The sequence below is a fragment of the Rana temporaria genome, chromosome 6 (genome assembly GCF_905171775.1).
Source record: "Rana temporaria chromosome 6, aRanTem1.1, whole genome shotgun sequence".
Classification (NCBI taxonomy): Eukaryota; Metazoa; Chordata; class Amphibia; order Anura; family Ranidae; genus Rana; species Rana temporaria.
Genome location: NC_053494.1, coordinates 201,353,498 through 201,373,767, shown reverse-complemented (window position 1 = coordinate 201,373,767; position 20,270 = coordinate 201,353,498). Strand labels below are relative to the sequence as shown.

At 44.8% G+C, this 20,270-nt stretch overlaps 1 protein-coding gene across 1 annotated transcript in view; it reads right to left on the bottom strand.

Annotated features, from left to right (window-relative positions):
• MGAT5 (alpha-1,6-mannosylglycoprotein 6-beta-N-acetylglucosaminyltransferase) overlaps positions 1-20,270 on the bottom strand; it is a 221,001-nt gene that overhangs the window by 92,897 nt on the left and 107,834 nt on the right. The window contains exons 4-5 of the mRNA XM_040358088.1: positions 13,952-14,028; positions 13,730-13,819 (exon numbers count right to left, since the gene is read on the bottom strand). Of these exons, the coding sequence (XP_040214022.1) occupies positions 13,730-13,819; positions 13,952-14,028 (167 nt within the window). The remainder of the gene's footprint in view (positions 1-13,729; positions 13,820-13,951; positions 14,029-20,270) is intronic.

Below are 20,270 nucleotides of genomic sequence, written 5' to 3'. Positions count from 1 at the left end.
AAAAATAATTATATATATATATATATATATATATATATATATATATATATATATATATATATATATATATATATATATATATATATATATATATATATATATATATATATATATATATAATCTTTAAAAAAAAAAAAAATTGGTTTGCGCAAAAGTTATACCGTCCACACACTATGGGAAATATTTATGGCATTTTTATTATTTTACTAGTAATGGCGGCGATTTGTGATTTTTAGCGACACTGCAACATTGTGACAGATCGGAGAGTTGACACTCTTTTGGGACCATTGGAATTTATACAGTGATCAGTGCTATAAAAATGCAACAATTACTGTGTAAATGTCACTGGCAGGGAAGGGTGTAAATGTCACTGGCAGGGAAGGGGTTAACACTAGGGGGCGATCAAGGAGTGTGTTCCCTCAGTGTGTTCTAACTGTATGGGGAGGGGAGTGACTAGGAGAGGAGACAGATCGTTGTTCCTACTTCGTAGGAACAAACAATCTTGCTCCTTTCCTCTGACAGCACAGAGATTTGTGCGTTTACACACACAAATCTCCGTGCTGGCAATCGCAGGTGGCCGGCGGCGACCGTGCCCGCCGGCCATGTGCATCGGGAGCAGTGCAGCGGGCTGAAAACAGGTAGGACTTGCACGTATGGGATTTCACCCAGGAGAGCCATTGTGCTGCAGAATATCTGAGAGACATGGTCAGTAACTGGTCAAATATCTTAACCCAAGAACAAATATGACAAAATGCAGCTTTCTCAAGCCTTAGAATAAGTGCGCTAGTTTTCTTTTTCCCTTCATTTTTCCCGCTGATCCTGCCAGTAACTGTCCTAAAGAGACTACATTCACTCACTGTACCATATTCCATGATGTAGCGGCATGATCACCAAGTGCAACTACAGAACAACCCCCCCTCCCCATATAGTATGGGTGATTTGGCAGGGCTAACACTGCGGAAAGCACAGGAATTTGTACACTTACTGGACTTCTTCTAGTATTAAATGGCATTTTTGCAGGACAGCTTGGGCGCACAGAAGTGGACTGGATGATGCCGGCCAACATTCAACCAGGAAACATCTTATGGTAAAGAAATGCAGTACCAAATGTTGGCTCCTGATTATATATATATGTGTGTGTGTCACACCCATGTCAGATTTCCCAAAAGTTAACGTCGTATTGCTTAATACATCTTGCTAGCTACATTTCATCCCACCATGATCACCAATCAAACCCATTACTACATTTCATCCCACCATGATCGTCAATCAAACCCATTACTACATTTCATCCCACCATGATCACCAATCAAACCCATTACTACATTTCATCCCACCATGATCACCAATCAAACCCATTACTACATTTCATCCCACCATGATCACCAATCAAACCCATTACTACATTTCATCCCACCATGATCGCCAATCAAATCATCACCACATTTCATCCCACCAAGATCACCAAACCATTACCACATTTCATCCCACCATGATCGCCAATCAAACCATTTCAGCAGAGACCAACAGAGGTCTCATGCTTTACATAACCATCCAATATTCCTACAAAATAAAAATAAAAAAAGTAATTCTAGAAACCTTGGGACCTCAAAAAAACTGGTAACACATATGCTTGGTTCAGACCCTCAATTTGCATAGGGATTAGTTCTAAAAATATGCAAAGCTCCGATTGGCTACATGTTCGTGCAGCTTTGAAAATATACACACACACACACACACACACACACACACATATATATATATATATATATTATATATACACACACATATACACGCAAACATTAAGGGCCCTTTCACACATGTGGACCGTATGTCAGTTTTTCATCCATCCGTTGTCGGATGAAAAAACGGACACACATGTATCCCTATGGGATAGCAGGTGTCAGATCTGGGCGGTCCCTGCACAGAACAGTGCTCAATATAACGACAATCTTTAACAGAATCTTTGCTTTCAGCACTGGAAGTTTGGCTCAGATCTCAGCACGGGGCTTTCAGTGATGAAAATAAATGACCATTACATGACTTATCCTAATCCTTTTACCTAATCTAAACATTTGCTTTGCAATCCTTAAAAATAATCCCAATACTTAAAGGATAAGAACTCTTTCAACAAAAAGTTTCAATAGCACTTTACTGCCTAGATATGGCAGCCCAGAGGAAAATGAAAACTCCTCCTACAAGCTTTATTCAGACACTGATAGAAGTCACAAGACTGCTATATATTGCAGATGAGAAAAGGTATTTAGCAGTTTATATTTACTAAAACTATTGCATGTTCTGTGTACTGTGGGAGACCAGACATAGTGAATGTAGGCTCCTGGATTTAGTAACACTTAAAGGATCCATTTACACCGCCTGCACACTCGGTTTTATTGTGTGGGCAGCTATCAGTTTGGGATGCAGTGCATGCTATGATGCACATTTTATCGCATCACACAGTTCCCTTTCTTAGCAACTTTATTTTAAGTGCAACACCACTTCATTTAAGTCACCACAAAGCAGAGTGGTGCAGTAGAGCGACAACTAGGGCTGCAACTAACGATTATTTTCATAATCAATTAGTTGGCCGATTGTTTCGATTAATCAGTTAGTAGCCTTAAAGTGGAAGTTCACCCAAAAAATCAATTTTTAACAGTAGATTGGGCCCAATTACAGGAAGCAGAATCGGGTGTTTTGATTAAAATCAATGCAGTAGTTACCTTTTTTGAGATAGATGTTCTCCCGCCGCTTCCGGGTATGGGCTGCGGGACTGGGCGTTCCTATTTGATTGACAGCCTTCCGACCGTCGCATACAGCGCGTCACCAGTTTCCGAAAGTAGCCGAACGTCGGTGCGCAGGCGCCGTATAGCGCCGCACCGACGTTCGGCAACTCAATCAAATAGGAACGCCCAGTCCCGAAGACCATACCCGGGAGCGGAGGGAGAACATCTCAAAAAAGGTAAGTACTGCATTGATTTTAATCAAAACACCCGATTCTGCATTGATTTCAATCAAAACACCTGATTCTGCTTCCCATAATTAGGACCAATCTACTGTTAAAAAAAAAAATTCGGGTGAACTCCCGCCTTTAAAAAAAATAAATAAATAATTTTTTCCTTTTTTGTTTGGGCCAATTTGTTGTTGGGCAGATTACAAAACACAAATTGCCGCAAAAACACATTACATGCTTTTCTGCAGCTTCTCCATTAAAGTATATTGAACCAAAAAAAACTAAATAGCACCGTTTTGCGTTAAAAAGTCCTTTCCCTTTCCAAATACGCAGCAGCTGAAAAAAATCATGGATGTGAACGTGTACCATAGGAAAACATGTAAATGAACTGTAGTGTGTTTGTGCAAAAAGCACCAAAAAACAGAGATGTGACCCCGGCCTGAGATGTTTAGTAACATAATGGGGGGTTAAAAAAACAAAAATAAGTACAAAAAGAGCAAATAATTGCTACTGTAAGGGGTTCATTTTTTTTACTGTGGGACAGTGAAAGTAATATTTTACAGTAGCGATTTGCTTTTTTGTACTATAAAAGGGCTCATTTTAGTTTATAACACCATTATGTTACTGGCCGATTAATCGATTATGAAAATTGTAATCGATTAATTTCATAATCGATTAGTTGTTTCGGCCCTAGCGACAACCCTGCAAGTTGGGTTGCACTGAGAACGGGGCACGTGGAAATCCACCGTTTAAAAATCCACCGTGTGAAGGTTCCTTCGATCTCACTGGCGAGTCCCACTGCAACTTTTTCATCCTTCAGCCCAGCTTCTCCATGCATGCACAGTTGAACCCTATAGACTTCTATGGGTCCAGGAAACGGATTTGTGTTCCAAGTGGGTGCAACTAACTGGGCACCACACTTCAATCGACTTCTCCAAGTCAACCAAACTTCAGGTCATAAAAAAAAAAAAAAAAAAAAAAAAAAAGAAGAAGCAATGCCCTTCTGGATTCCCGAAGTAGAGCCAGCAGTGCTCTGGCCAGTGATGGACTCGTATTTGAGATGCCATTCATTTGAATGATACCTCAAATCACAGTGCGGTCTGCCGGGATTGTCGCGTGATAAAACATGCTGCAATCGCGGGATGCATGTCGCCCAAAAATGGTTCAGGAGCTACTTTTGGGCGACATGCATCCAGCGATACGGGTTCAAATAAATGGCATCTCTAATGCGAGCCCTGCGTTTTGTCATTCACACCTTAGCGCTGCCAAATCACCGGCAGATCAGTGGCAAATCTGCCCGCTAATTCAAAAATGTTGGAGTGTAGTTGGCAACACATCATCCAAAACAAATTAATGCACATGGAGTAAAGCGGTTTATGCATTTCAGCTACAGAGCCTCAATCATACCCATGGATGGCTATTGCTGAAACGCGCAAGCCGCTGTATCGCTGTACTCTAAACTTTAGATCATATCTCTGCCAGTCCATAGATCTTCCCTCTTGACTTCTACTGCTCTGCACTCAACTTCTCCCATTTTGTTTTCCTTTCTACAGAATTGGCTCTGCTCACATCTATGCAGAGTTTGATTCTGGCCATTTGGTAGTGAATCTCAAGGCTTCCATAGCCCGCATCCTACTCTTTTGGTTGAGCACCGTTACACTCTGTGGCCTCTAGGCCTTGGAGTGGGTTGAACGTTTTTTATGATGGTGTACCACTGTAGCACCAAGTGCCTGTTTGTGTATTGCTATAAATCTTAGGTCTTCTTCACACGAGGCGGACTCCATTGCTACGGAGTCTGCCAGCTCAGCGGGAGATCTCTCCGCTGGTCTCACCTGATCTGATCAGCCATACGTCTGATTTTGGCGGATTGGGTCAGATGTCAGCGGACGCTTCATAAGATTGCATGGAGTGGCCGTTCGGTCCACCGGCAAAACCGACAGGTGGACCTGAATGGTCTGACCGCGTGAAAGGGGCCTAACCCGTTTTGAATTCTTGGCACGAGTCTGTACTGTGGAACTTTTCTGTTCTTTGTATTAAAACCCATTTTTTTATGACAAAAGTAACAATAAGAATGTTAAGGAGTATAAAAATATAAATAAAAATTGTAAAAACGGTTACCACCTCTCAAAAACGGTTACCACCTCTCAAAAACGGTTACCACCTCTCAAAAACGGTTACCACCTCTCAAAAACGGTTACCACCTCTCAAAAACGGTTACCACCTCTCAAAAACGGTTACCACCTCTCAAAAACGGTTACCACCTCTCAAAAACGGTTACCACCTCTCAAAACCATAATTATAATGCACATTTATGGTTCAGTAAAAAAGGAAAAAGGTAAATGGGAATATTGCATTTTTGGTTGTCAACACAAGGGAGGTTTTTACAGGTAAATATCCTTTGGCAACTTGCTGAAAACACACTGTTATTCCACACAAAGTATATATTTTGGAAATGAGAAAAATAGACGATATAACCCCAGTTTGAGGGGTTCATGGCAGCTCTTCAGGAAATGACAGAGCTGAAGATTAATTTTTGGTCATCTGTAGCTGTGGGCTGTACTTCGTGTTCTCGGAGTCACAGCTTGTTGTACAGGCTCATCTCAACACAAATCTTTTCACCTTGTCCTCAATGCCATCTGCAAGCAGCAGGGATGGCAATCTGCTTGTTCCAATTTCCATCGTATTTTGGTCAACGTCCACATGAAGAGATTTGCATGTCAAATTCATAACTGAAGGTTTCAAAATCTTCAGTTTTGTTCAGAAAAAAAAAAGAAAATTCCTTCTGTATAGCTAAATACGTGGCAACCATCGTGGCACATATATTACTACACCTGTCCTTCTCCTGTGTATTCCAGATACAGGGAAAAGATGTTACAGGAAAAATGCTGAAAACTGAAATTGTTGCCAAAGCAAATAATCAGTTCCAGTATAATAAGAACTGTACCTCTACCATCCCTGTAGTGGACAAACACTATGGCAATATAAGTTTCAGTTACCTGAGCTTGTTAAAGATTTAAAAAACAAAAAGGAAAACATATAGTACAAAGCAATCAGTTTTGACAAACACTGACCTACAAATACATTGAAGACAATTGTGCACTTCCAACCATGTTGCAGCAGTTTTGCCTGGCTTTCATTCGTGTGGGTGGTGAAAATAGACATGTTTTTACCATCCCCCTTAAAGCAGAGCTAAACTCTGGCACCAGCATCTACCCGGCTTCTTCCGGGTGCTGGGCTGCACCCATCTTCATTGGCTGGTGCTGGTTGGCATCACTCATGCATATGCACAGGGGTGCAGTCACCCTGGCACATGGGTACATTCCAAACCAGGTCCTGTGTACATTCCAAAGCAGCAATGTCTCATCTAAAAAGCGTGCCCGTTTTAAGCTTTTGAAAGAGGGACTTTAGTTCTGCTTTAAGCTGCAGAGGCAGCTTGAGGATATAGACAGACATCGCTGCATCGCTAAGTGCAACCTACTGGAGTAATAGGGATCATGCTGCAACCCGAGCACTAGGCTTGCGACGTGATATTCCCAATTAAAAAGCCCAATCAGATGTTAAATAAAAAAACAGAAGAGGCATTCGATAGGCAGTGGTTTCTGAATGTTTGTCGGGTCCCCCTTGCCGCTTTAAAAAGCCAGCCACCACAGACAGGGGTTTTAGCCAAATAGTCAAGGACTGTGGCAACATCACACTGGACCTCATGCAACTTGGATTCTGTGCCTCTTCACTCTTTCTCCAGACTGTTTCCAACACCTTGTTGAATCTATGCCGCAAAGAATTAGGGCCCTTTCACACGGGCGGACAAACGGTCCGTTTTTTACAAGTCCGTTTACGGACTTGTAATTCTTCCCTATGGGATAGCAGACGTTAGCGGATTGAGCATCCGCTAACGTCCGCAAACATCCGCCTCCGCAAAGATCCGCTTTTTTAGACGGAAGAAAACCCTATTTTTATTCCGTCTGGCGGAACGGATGAATACGGACACGAAAAATTTCATTTGGGTACATTGTTGTATGATCGCGCAATTGTCAAAGTGCATTAGCGCTAAAATCTAAAAATTGGTCTGGGCAGGAGTGTGGGTTTAAGTGCCCAGTAAGCAAGTGGTTAACCCCATTCTGTTACTGGCAGATTAATTGATTATGAAAATAGTAATCAATTTCATAATCGATTTGTTGTCAATCGATTAGTTGTTTCAGCCCTAATCACCAGTGTCATCGAGAACCGTGCCATGGTGGTAGAGAAGACTTCCTTTCATTTACAGATCTCTTAATGAATGAAGGATGTGCAGACAGAGGAGATTGTAAAAGTGACAGCGGCTGCGCTGAACCATTTTACAAGTCACACCCTAAATACAGCAGGTGCAAAAATATGTAATTAGCTTTTAAATTCTAAAAGACGACTTAAGTAGCAGTTATAGGTTATAATTTCCTAAATGAAGGTGGAGTTCACCAAGAAATAGGCAATTAGTTGCTCCAGATAGTAAAGCTCCAGGTCAGATAAGGTGGGACGTGCTTTATGCGTTACCTTACCCAGAAAATAATTGTAGTGTGAATAATGGGTTACACAATCCAGTATCACACGTTGATGCCACTTCCAGCCCAACGGGCGACTCCATATCAGGGCTTCATGTACCACACATGGCTGCTTTCAAAATACTGATGTTGGTGGAGAGTCACCCGCAAGGTCTCCGTGGTCCTCTGTCACCCCACCAGAAGACGCAGAAGCGTCTCACGCTCCAGGTGACGGGAACACAAAGCTCGCCGTTATCACTCATCATAGCATTCTCTGACAGAAGGAAGAATGCTGTGCCAAGCAGCTGTCTAGATTGGCAACACCCTTTATCAGACAGCATGTCGTCAGAGTCCTGCTGGATGAAATTGCAAAGTGATGAAATAAATGTGGGAAGTACAGGATTAAAGCGACACGTCAGTAGCTGTCCTCTGGGACAAGGAAGCACAAAGGTTACCGAGCCTTTTCCAGATCTTTACTTTAAAATTATTACAATCACACAAGGAACCTCAGAGCTGTGGTATACGCTTTATTCCGGTGTTCCGTCGATATGTGCCCACCGTCGAATAGTGCCCGCGCATGCGCAGAACGGAAGGGCACTTTTGCCAATCAGCTGGAGCGATGTCACCATAGCGCATGCGCACATTGTAGGAGCCTTTTTTCCAATGGGAGATACCATTTCACAGGCACAATTAAAAGCTATGCAAACAGCGGGACATCGTATATGTCATATTGTACCTCGCTGTTGCGTCACGGGTTTAAAGCGAGGCACAATCTGACATCTATATGAGAGAGAGAGAGACTTGTAAAGCGCAACACATGCGAACTGAATCGCCTCTGGGCGCTGTATCCATTTCATGGGTAAGGAACCCCTTGACCTCAGAAGAGATGGGTTTTAATCTTTCTCCTGAAGGCCAAGTGGTCCGACTCCAGTCGGATGGTGGTTGGTAGTGCATTCCACAGCCGAGGTCCCTGGACTGCAAATCTTCGATCTCCTTTGGTTTTGTATCTGGCTTTGGGTATCTGAAGTAGGTTTTGATTGGTGGATCGCAGAATGCGATTGGGGTTATGGGCTTTTATTTTTTCGCATAGATATTGGGGGGCGTTGCCTTGAATACACTTATGTATTAGACAGAGTGCCTTGAAAGTGATTCTGTCTTTTACTGGCAGCCAATGAAGGGATCTCAGTGAAGGTGAGATTGATTCCCATGTTTTTTTCCCAGTCACTAGTCGAGCGGCCGTATTTTGAACGACTTGCAGACGAGTGATTTGGTATTTGGGGAGTCCTAGATAGAGGGCATTTGCGTAGTCGAGTCTGGAATTGATGATTGTTCCCACCACGACTGCAATGTCCTCTTTCGGGATAAAGGGCGTGAGTCTGTGTAGTAGGCGCAGCAGATGGTGGGATCCGCTGACTACTGACCCTATTTGTGCATCCATTGTCATGTAGGTATCGAAAATGACTCCAAGACTTTTGACTTTGGTGCTAGGGGTGATAGTTTTACCCAGAATGGGTGGGGGAGTCCATGTTGACGCAGGGTGATTTTTCCGGTTAGCGTGAAACAGGAGAAGTTCTGTTTTCAAACCATTGAGTTTAAGATAACGGTTTGTCATCCAGTTATCTATTAGAGTAAGGCATTTCTCTAGTCCAAGAGAATGATCCTTTTTGTTGCAGATGCGGAAATACAGTTGTGTGTCGTCTGCATAGGAGTGGTAAAGTAACTTCTGGTTACTGATGATTTCAAAGAGAGGGCGAAGCTAGATATTAAACAATACGGGCGATAAGGGAGATCCCTGAGGGACTCCGCATGACACCGTACGTTTTTCAGAAGTGAAAGACCCCAGTTTCACTATTTGTGATCGGTTTTCCAAGAAGGGGGAGAACAAGGGTAAAACACATTCAGCGACTCCGGCTACTTCAGCTAGCGTCTCTATGGAGTCTCTCCGCTCTGACATGCACCCTCCCAAGAAAAAATAATAATTCTAGCAATGCACACCAAACATGAGCATGTGCAGTGTGCCCCCCAAGGCTCTGTACTATAAGCAAATGGATTGGGGAATGCGAAAGGAGGGAAGGATCAGAGAAGACAAGATCAAACAGCCTTTTTACACAATGCAGAGGATTAACCCCTTAGGTTCCAGTGAGTATACACCAAGCATGCTTTACTGCATATACAGACTGATTTTTACAGTTGTGGGTTTAGTAACCAACGAGACCCTTGCTCGCTCGGTTCCACTCTCGACACTCCTCTGCTGCTATTGCAGATCACAACGTCTTTTGGTTCGGTCATCCAAGGCTCCGGGATTCGAACTACAGCTATGTGCCGCTCGAAATCCATCAGAACAAACACCAGGCAGGCTGTATGTAAGTTCAAACAGGAAACTCTTTTATTGGATGCACACAACACACTTCTACAGCAGTTTGAACACCCCGCCCCCAACAACCGCTTTCCTATTGGTCAATTGTAAAGTACATTGCAGTTCTCAATTAGGTCCTCTTAGCCATGCAAATGACTTAAAACAGGGTCAGCAGGGATTGGTCCGATAGCTTGAATAGGATGACTGCTATGTGTAATGAGACAGAAGCCCCCAAGATCATGGAGCCGTCTGGAGGGGGGGGGGGCGGTTAGCTTTAAGACAGGGCAGAAGACCCCCCCACTGTGTAACAGATTCAAACACTTCAGCATTCCAAGGTCCATGACAATACTCCCCCCTGAGAAACAGTCCAACAGCCACAGTGGGACCCCGAACGGGTCAACTCGAGGATGTTGGAAAAGTAGTCTTAATATCGGATGCACAAAAAAAAAAAAATTGTACGATACCAGATCATACAATTTTCATATAATCAGTACAGCTGTCATTCAAAAATGCAATACAAATGCATTACAACACATTACATCACTTCCGAATTGTTATTCTGTTGTACGAGAATTTGTGACTTTTGAAAACTCTTGATCTGAGATTGGCATACAGAAAGAAATGCTTGTCCGAAAATCTCATGGTGTGTACCAGGCATAACTGTTCTCCTCCCAGGGACCCGATAATGTGATTTAAGGGACCTGGCAGGATTTCCAAAGGACGCTGCCAGGGAAGCCATAATCCATTCTATAGGCTGTGATTCCATTGCAAAAGCAGGGAGTTGAAGATTCTCACTGAAGACTGTTGCTATAGCTGCAGTAAAGTGCAATTTAAACTTTTTTTTGACAGGTACAGAAAATTCCAGCTGACCAAGGACAGGAATGCAGGCACATTTGGGTCATCCAAAAGATCTTAAATTAAAAGAATTCTGCAAACATGTGAGTTTGCATGAAGCGTACACGGAAGACTGACCCAGTTCTGGCTCATCTCATTTAAAAATGATGCCCCAAATGTAGCCCAGTTGATTGGCTCTCCTCACAAGAAAAAGAACGTCTACTTAACCACTTGCCTACCGGGCCAATTTACATTTCTCTCATGTATGTAAAAAAAAAAAAAAAAAAAAAATCAGTTCTTCGCTAGAAAATTACTTGGATCCCAACAAACATTTTTAGCAGAGACCCTAGGGAATAAAATGGTGGTCTTTGCCATTTTTTATGTCGCACAACATTTGCGCAGTGATTTTTCAATTTTGTTTTTTAAGCAACCATCATGAATAAAAATATTGATCCAAATTTTGAAGATAGATACCAAACATGTCACGCTTTAACCACTTAAGACCCGGACCATTATGCAGGTTAAGGACCAGGCCCCTTTTTGCGATTCTGCACTGCGTCGCTTTAACTGACAATTGCGCGGTCGTGCAACGTGGCTCCCAAACAAAATTGGCGTCTTTTTTCCCACACAAATAGAGCTTTCTTTTGGTGGCATTTGATCGTCTCTGCGGTTTTTATTTTTTGCGCTATAGACAAAAATAGAGCAAAAATTTTGAAAAAAATGCAATATTTTATACTATAATAAATATCCCCAAAATATATAAAAAAAAATCCTCAGTTTAGGTGGATACGTATTCTACCTATTTTTGGCAAAAATAAAATAAAAAATCGTAATAAGTGTTTATCGTTTGGTTTGCGCAAAATGTATAGCGTTTACAAAATAGGGGTTTGTTTTATGGCATTTTTATAAAAAACATTTTTTTACTGTTAATGGCGGCGATCAGTGATTTTTTTTGTGACTGCGACATTATGGCGGACACTTGACACATTTTTGGGACCATTGTCATTTTCACAGCGAAAAGTGCTATAAAATGCATTGATTACTGTGAAAATGACAATGGTAGTGAAGGGGTTAACCACTAGGGGGGCGCTGTAGGGGTTACGTGTGACCTCATGTGTGTTTCTAACTGTAGGGGGGCGGGGCTGGACTTATGACCTCACTGATCGTCGTTCCCTATATCAGGGAACAGACTATCACTGACATTGCCACACAGAACGGGGAAGGTGTGTTCACACTCGCCTCTCCTCGTTCTTCAGCTCCTGTGACCCAATCGCGGGACACCTGCGGCGATAGGGTCCCGCGGCTACAGAGCTTCGGACTGGGTGTGCGGGGACCGCCCTGTCATCCGCCGGCTCAGCGGGGATCAACAGAGCGATCCTCGCTGAGCAGGCGGAGGTTCACGGGGCGGTTCATTACTGATCCGCCCCGTGTGAAAGGGGCCTAAGGGAAAAATAATGGGTCCTGTACATAACCACTGGCCTATGCACTTTATTCAAATAAACACCAAAGTCAGTAGCGTATGCATCACAGCAATTCTACATAAATCTTTAGGAGCCATTTTGTCCCATGGACTGATATGAATACCAACGACATTAATCAGTTACCTATACATGTGGCCTGAGGCCTCAGATTTGTGCTGTACATTATAAACGTCTGTTCATTGCAAGCAATTTGGACGCACAGTTTGCACCATATTCCCTGCAGGTGCTCATTAATCAGAGATTCATGTGTGCCTGATGTGAAAGCTGTGCGAGTGTACCAGGTCCTGGAAAATTGCCAAGGAAAGAGTCACTTCTATTTAACAGGAAAGTCATTTTGTTTTCCTCCCACTGCAAGGAATAGAAGACTTAGGCCGGGATCACACTGGTACAGCACGACGGTCGCACGACGGTCGTACGACTCTGGATCCGACTTTTCCCTGCGACTTGAAGGCCGACGTCCATCAGACTTCAATGTACAGGGATCCGATAATACCAGGCACTGTGTGACTGGGGAAACTCCACGCCAAATGTGTGAAAGAAAAAAAAAAAAAAAAACACATTGGGTTCCCATGCCAAATAAGGCGTGGGGTTCCCCCAAAATCCACACCAGACCCTTATCCAAGCACACAGCCCGGCAAGCAGGTAAGGGGGTGGGGATGGACAAGCTGGGAGACCTCCGCTTTCCCCGACTTGTTCATTCCCCGACTTAGTTGGGGTAGGCGGTACACTTTGGTGGGGGTGGGTCAGCCACGCTGTGTGACCTTTGACCTCTGGGAAACCGCCTTTGGGGGCGGTCCCTGTTCCAATTCCTGAGTCCTAGCCATATTCTTCAATGGGAAACCCCAACCCCTGAGTGTTGAGGCCTATAGAAGGTCTGATCTATAAGGCAACCAAGCCGAGATGAATTGGACAGTAGAGAAGCTACTGAGCTAGATACAAAACATTCAACACAAATGTCAATGAATGAGACCCAAATGGGGCCCTTCCCAGTGATCCTGGGGCATTTGACTCCAATCGTGGGACCCTTTAAAAAAAAAAAAAAAAAGGCAATGATCAGTAGTCCAAGACAAGGGGCCAGTAAATAACATTTTACCAGCCCCTTCCCTGCCAATTCATCCTGACAGATCCCCCCCCACAGCAGCCGGCAGGAGGGGGAGTGGCAAGGGGGTCCAGGGAAGCATGCAGGGGACCAGGAACAGCAGGATATGGATAGGGAGGTGGCGGGAGTGGCACGGAGAGGAACCAATGCCCTCCATTTCCCTCCTGCAGCTGCTGAATGCCTGTGGGAGGGAAATGAGGTGGGCATTCAGCAGCTACATGGACGGATTTGTTCCTCTACATGCCGCTGCTCCCCTATCCGGGTATACAGTGAAGCCGCATGGGCCCCCTGGAGCATAGGGCTGGGTTGCAATGGTTACCCCTCCAAGTACACCCCTAAGTACAGCATATACAATTGCGACACAAGTCATATTGCAATTGAATGTTAAAAAAAATGACCTATCCTTCTTAATCTGCAGTGTTGTAATATAAGTATATAAAAAACACAACACAAAAATCCCATTTGATTAGACACAAGTACTCCATAGACACTCACCTCACTGAGGTAAATAAAAAACGAACAGGTGGAACCATCGACCCCGTAATTGGAGTAGCAGACATCAGAGCGCCACATGTCCTTCATCCACTGCCGCAACAGGAGAGAAATCATCATCATCAGTAACCATCAACCAATTTTCCACAACATTTTTCACCAACTAAACTTTTTAATCTCATTTATAATACAAGGGATTGAAGTACAGATACAGGCTATGCTTACCTTTACTTTACCCTCACAGTGAGGATAGCCATCCATAGGAGGCAGTTCACAGTGTTCCTGGGCTCCATCAATGAGATCTATGGAGGGGAGGGGGGAAAAAAAAAAAAAAAATCAGTTCTGCCTTACATACTGACATTACAGAAATCGAGTATATCTTGCAATTAAATATAAAACACATATTTTGAACGATTGTCTTTGAAAAACATGGGGTGTGACTTGGCATGCGGCTTTACTGTACGAAGTGTAAAGTCCAAGTGTGAATGGAGCCTTAAAGTGATTGTAAACCCCTTTAAAAAGTAACAGATTTATACTTGCATGCTGTCCCCCGCAGACACCCCTTTTCTCCAGTGAGTGACCCCATAGAAGTGGCTTTCTATGGGGGCAGTCGTGCGGGCTTGCTCTGCCTGTAAACGCAGAAAGTGGGACTTGCCGCCGCCCCCCCCCCCCCCCCCCACACCACACACACACACACACACACCCTTGTCTCTTGCTTTGATTGACAGCCGCGGGAGCCAATGGCTGCCACATCCTCAAAGTCAGTGAGACCAGGAAGTGAGGGGAGAGAGGGGTTGCAGACGGGCAAAGCGCTGGATCAAATGAGGGTTAAAGAGGAGTTCCACCAAAATTTGAACTTGCGCTTATCCCACTCCTCACCCCCTTACATGCCACATTTGGCATGTAATTTTTTTTGGGGGGGGGGGTGGGGGCTTCAGGAAGAGTGGGACTTCCTGTCCTCCTTCCTGTAGGCGACTAAGCTTAATCGCCTACAGGAAGGGGCTGCTGTAGGCGATCGCCTAGGACACGTCACAGGTCCTAGGCGATCTCCTGGCCAATTACACTGCGCAGCGCCAGGCCGCGCCGCTCGCGCATGCGCAGTGCCGCTCGCGCATGCGCAGTGGGTGTCCGGCCGTGAAGCCGAAAGCGGTCACGGCCGGGTGCCCACACTGAGAATGAAGACGCCGGCCGGGGAGGGGGGGAGCGGAGCCCCGGCCGGCACGACGCTGGAGCAGGTAAGTGTCTGTTTATTAAAAGCCAGCAGCTACACTTTTTGTAGCTGCTGACTTTTAATAAACATACAAATTGGCTGGAACTCCCCTTTAAAGCGGGAGTTCACCAATTTAAAAAAAAAAAAAAATCTCCCCTTAGCTTCATGCTCGTTCGGTCTAGGGGAATCGGCTATTTATATTAAAATATGTGCAGTACTTACCCGTTTTCGAGCTGCATCTTCTTCCGTCGCTTCCGGGTATGGGTCTTCGGGAGCGGGCGTTCCTTCTTGATTGACATTCTTCCGAGAGGCTTCCGACGGTCGCATCCATCGCGTCACTCGTAGCCGAAAGAAGCCGAACGTCGGTGCGGCTCTATACTGCGCCTGCGCACCGACGTTCGGCTTCTTTCGGAAAATCGTGACGCGATGGATGCGACCGTCGGAAGCCTCTCGGAAACCTGTCAATCAAGAAGGAACGCCCATTCCCGAAGCCCATACCCGGAAGCGACGGAGAGGATGCGTCTCGTAAACGGGTAAGTACTGCACATATTTTAAAATAAATAGCCGATTCCCCTAGTAATAACGAGCAGGACTCTAAGGGGGAAAAGTGCCCTCTAAGGGTGAACCCCCGCTTTAAGGTCAAGTAAAAGGAGGGGGTAAAACTTATGCATACAGTTTAACCCCAATGCAAGAAATGCATAAAAGGTAAAAAAAAAGTAAACTTTACAAGCACTTTAAGGGGAGGTCCCCATTATGAGCATTTCTCTTCTGAAATATCCTTTTCCCCCTGTAGCTGGGGGTCCCAAGGCAGCGGTCAGGCTCCTATTTAAAAGGCGTCTCCTTAGCTAGCCAAGAAAAGTATACCGCTCTATAAAACAATTAGTCCCCGTTGCTTCCGTCCCAACAAACCAAGAGGGTGCTGGCTGTGCTCAATTAGCATGGGATGAAAGAAAAAAAATCCTGGATCGCCGCACTCCTCAAAAAACGATGTCTTTATTCAAAACATGAAAGAACAAAAATTCATATGGAAAACACAGCCAAAATTCATGCAGTCAAACAAGAAGTGGACTAGGAAAAAAGAGCTGACATGTTTCGCATCATGTGATGCTTACTCTCAGTGCTTCACTTCCCGATTCCCTCACAGAGCATGGCGGCTGCCGACATCGCGGGCGCGCTGGACAGGCAAGTGTCCATATTTTAAAAGGCAGCAGCTCTGCTTTAGAGCAAGGGTCTCCAAAAAATCTAAACAAAAGGTCAGTTTACTGCCCTTCAGTTTCTAGAGGGGGTCTGTGGCCATTGGTAGTAGAAAATGTGCGTGCCCCCTCACCGCTGGCATCCCGGGGGGGGGGGGGGAACTCCCATTTAAGGTCATAAAGGTAAAAAAAAAAGTAAACTTTACAAGGGGGGGGGGGGGGGGGGGGAGTGGTCCCTCACTGCTGGCATCCCGGGGGGGGGGGGGGGGGGACAGTGGTTCCTCACCGCTGGCATCCCTGGGGGGGGGGGGGACACAGTGGTCCCTCACTGCTGGCACAAAGGGAACATGCAAATCCCTTGCAGATAGAGCCCTTGCCAGGATTTGAACCAAGCACCTTAGTGCTGCAAGGCAGAAGTGCTAACCATTAAGCCACGGTGCTTCCCCCGATTAGCAGCTACTACATCAATTTCTAGGATATAAATAGGAAAAGAAAATGCTGTGTGATGTTGTCATGGGCAACAATTCAGTCTTGGTTTTGATGGAAGATAAGAACATGCATGACTGGTAAGTGCTGTATTAGAGGGAAGGATGGCCGACATCAGTTTCTCCCTCAAGATTAGAGAAAGGTTGCTACAGGCATTGCTTCTGGCTATAAAAAAAAAAAAAAAAAAAAAAAAGCACCGAATCTGGATTACGCATCAGCAAACACTCATTCTGCAATCCAATTCAGAGAAAGACAAAATCAGATCATAGTCATTTCCCGATGTATAGTCAGCTTATATTTACCAAGAACCAGAGCAATAGGACATTACAATTAATGTTGATGTAAGAGGTTCTAGCCATAAAAGTTACTTCAGCTCAGCAAACTACATAAAAAAATGTCATAAAAAACAAATTATATGTTTGGCTCCATTTACATTCACAAAAGCATTAAATGCATTTTAAAATACTGCAAGTACATAGGCCAGATCTCTTTAATAAATGCATTCCACAATTGACTGCACATCAAAAACGGCATCCATTCATGGTCTGAGAAAACCAACACTTTCTCAGCTGAGTTCTAAGAAGGTGGTGGCTCCCTCAAAAAAAAACACCCCATACGCACACCTTGGCTGCAATACTTGCCTTTGGCACAGTTCCCTGGGTGCTCAAAAATCCCCGATCCAGCACCAGTCCCTTTTCGGGAAGTTTGGAGTGGATTGGACAACACTGAAGTCATCCAACCTACCGGTACTTGCTGTGAGCCACGGTTCTTGCCCCATGGGGGCTGTGATCACTTCAGCCGGGGCTCACATTACTCCTGGACAGCTCAGAACAATCACATCACAAGAGCTGTGCCATCCAGAAGCAAAGAACTGCTTAGTGCCATAGGAGAAGAGGAAGGTCCCAGGACACCACTGGGTCAGCAGGAAGAAGAGAAAAAGCAGGAGGGTATACACAAAGGCCCATTTCACACGGGGCGGATCAGTAATGACCCGCCCGTGCACCTCCGCTTGCTCAGCGGCGATCGCTCCGTTGATCCCCGCTGAGCCGGCGGATGACAGGGCGGTCCCCGCACACTGTGCAGGGACCGCCCTGTCTTTTCTCCGCTCTCCCCTATGGGGGGGGGATCGGATGAACACGGACCGTCTGTCCGTGTTCACCCGATCCGCCAGATGGATGGAAAAGTAGGTTTTTCCTCCGTCACACTTTGGCGGATCGGAGCGGGTCGGATGTCAGCGGGCATGTCACCGCTAACATCCGCGGCTCCATAGAGGAGCACAGAGCGCCCATTCAGGTCCACCTAAAAAACTGGCAGGTGGACCTGAACGGGCAGCCCGTGTGAAAGAGCCCAAAGTGGAATTGGGCTTTAAGGTAAACCTGCATGTGCTAAACAAGACTAACCGCGGAGTTCCTCTCTTTTAAAAAATAAATAAAAAATAAGTCTCCATTACCCCCATCGCCAGACTATCAAAATCATCACCAATCCTATTGGGTAGCAGGGGGGGAAAGAACCAAACACCTGGGGTGCACCATCACACCTCTCTGGTCTCACAGGAGATCAATGCAAGAAATCAGTTCCCATAACTGTGAGAACAATTCTCAGAAGTGATCAGGACCACCCATTGCTGGAGAAGTCCAAAAAGACACAGGGGAACATGTGCATCACTGAAAATGGTATGAAAAAAATAAAAAAAAAAGAATAAATGAGGAGGGGTCAAGGGGAATAGGTTTTCCTAACCTGGAGTCTCGCGCAAACAAAAAAAAAAATTGGTGGCTACATTTTGTTTTTTTCCTCCAATGATGTGGCCAGCAACACTTCTGTCTTATGGTGTCTTGTCTATGAAAGAGCCATCCTTGATAGTAGTACTGTCTGAAGAGGGTAGTGTTTGACGAGTAGAATTAGATAGACTTTATATACAGTAAGTGACTAGAAAATTACAGCCAAGCTCCCGCTAACATTTTAAGCTTTTCCGGGTAACGTAAAAGTGATAGATCTGATCACTTTTATAAGACAGCAGATCATGCATACCAAGATCATGGATGTAGCTGCAGCCATGATCTTGTAATAAGAATTAGCCTGCCTATGTTACGCCCCTTATTACCATAAAAGTACAATTGTTGTAATATTAATTCGATACCTATGTAATCATTAGTGTTGTCCCGATACCACTTTTTTTAGGACCGAGTACAAGTACCGATACTTTTTTTCATGTACTCGCCGATACCAATTACCAATAATTTTTTTTAAAAAAAATGCAGCCTTGTGTCCCCAAATGCAGCCTTGTGTAGATCTCCAGTGGCAAAGAGAAAGTCCCCCCCCCCACCTCTATCAAAGTGCCTGGACAAGGGGGAGGGGCTATGATGACACGCGGCGGGGCTATGACGACACGCGGCGGGGAACACACAGCTATTCAAATCAAAGCGGTTATGTTCCGAGCGCTGATCAACTAGACCAGTGTTTCCCAACTCCAGTCCTCAAGGCACACCAACAGGTCATGTTTTCAGGATTTCCCTCAGATGAATCGGCTGTGGTAATTACTAAAGGCAGTGAAACTGATCAAATCACCTGTGCAAAATAATGGAAAGCCTGAAAACATGACCTGTTGGTGTGCCTTGAGGACTGGAGTTGGGAAACACTGAACTAGACGACGGCAGCAGCTCTCCTCCATTAGTGGCAGGTTTTACATACCTGAGGACTGCTCTCCGCCTCCTCTCAGTTCGCTCTCCGCCTGCTATCTGCCCCCTCTCGGTTGAAAAAAAAAAAGAAGCATCGGGTGAAGCATCGGGCGCATTTCCGCGAGTACAAGTACTCGCGCAAATGCTCAGTATCGGGACAACCCTAGTAATCATGGTGTATAAAAACTTTCAGTTGTGTCATAAGACAGAACAGTTATTTGGAAATATGACGAGTATATTTTGTATCCGTTCCCTACTGTAGTAGTTCTTAAATTGGAACCACTAATCAATATGGAGTATAGGTGTTTCCCCATCTAGAAAATATCCAGTACAATACGTTACGGTATTGAGCAAATGGTTAATCATGCATTAAAAAAATAAAAAAAGTCTGTGAAAGTGGCCATCTAGGCTGGACTTTGCTCCCTCATGTCAGCACTGTCCCCTTGATGATTGGTGTTTCCGATGACCAATAGCAGAAATGCAGAAAGCACAAATAAAATGAATGGATGAAGCCAGGAGTTCAAGCTGCAGCTTTATCTCAAGCAAACAGAAAAGCGAGTAGGCCAATAAACGCCATCACCGAATCTCAAGAAAAATGTTAGTGACCTGGTTATGAAGAATGTTTGGCTTCAATATTTGTAGTCATTGCCCAAATACGTGTAGTGGTAAAATCATCTGACTTTTCTCAGACTTGGTGGAATTCCAGCTTAGCACCAGCTATGCTTAAAGCAAACCCCCCCCCCCCCCCCCCCCCCCCGGGCTTCCTATCCTACCAACTGGTGCAAAAAAAGATTTGTACACTTATTTTTAGTATTTGACAATGGTGGAGAATTCTGGGCTGCAAATTGGGGGGGCCAGGATGTCACTCAGACTCCCATAGCCCAGCCGTGGTCGGGCCTCCCTCCCTTCCTCAGCAGACACCACACACCGAACACAGGGGAGCTGTGGGATCACAAGACTGGACTAAAAATAGTAAGTAT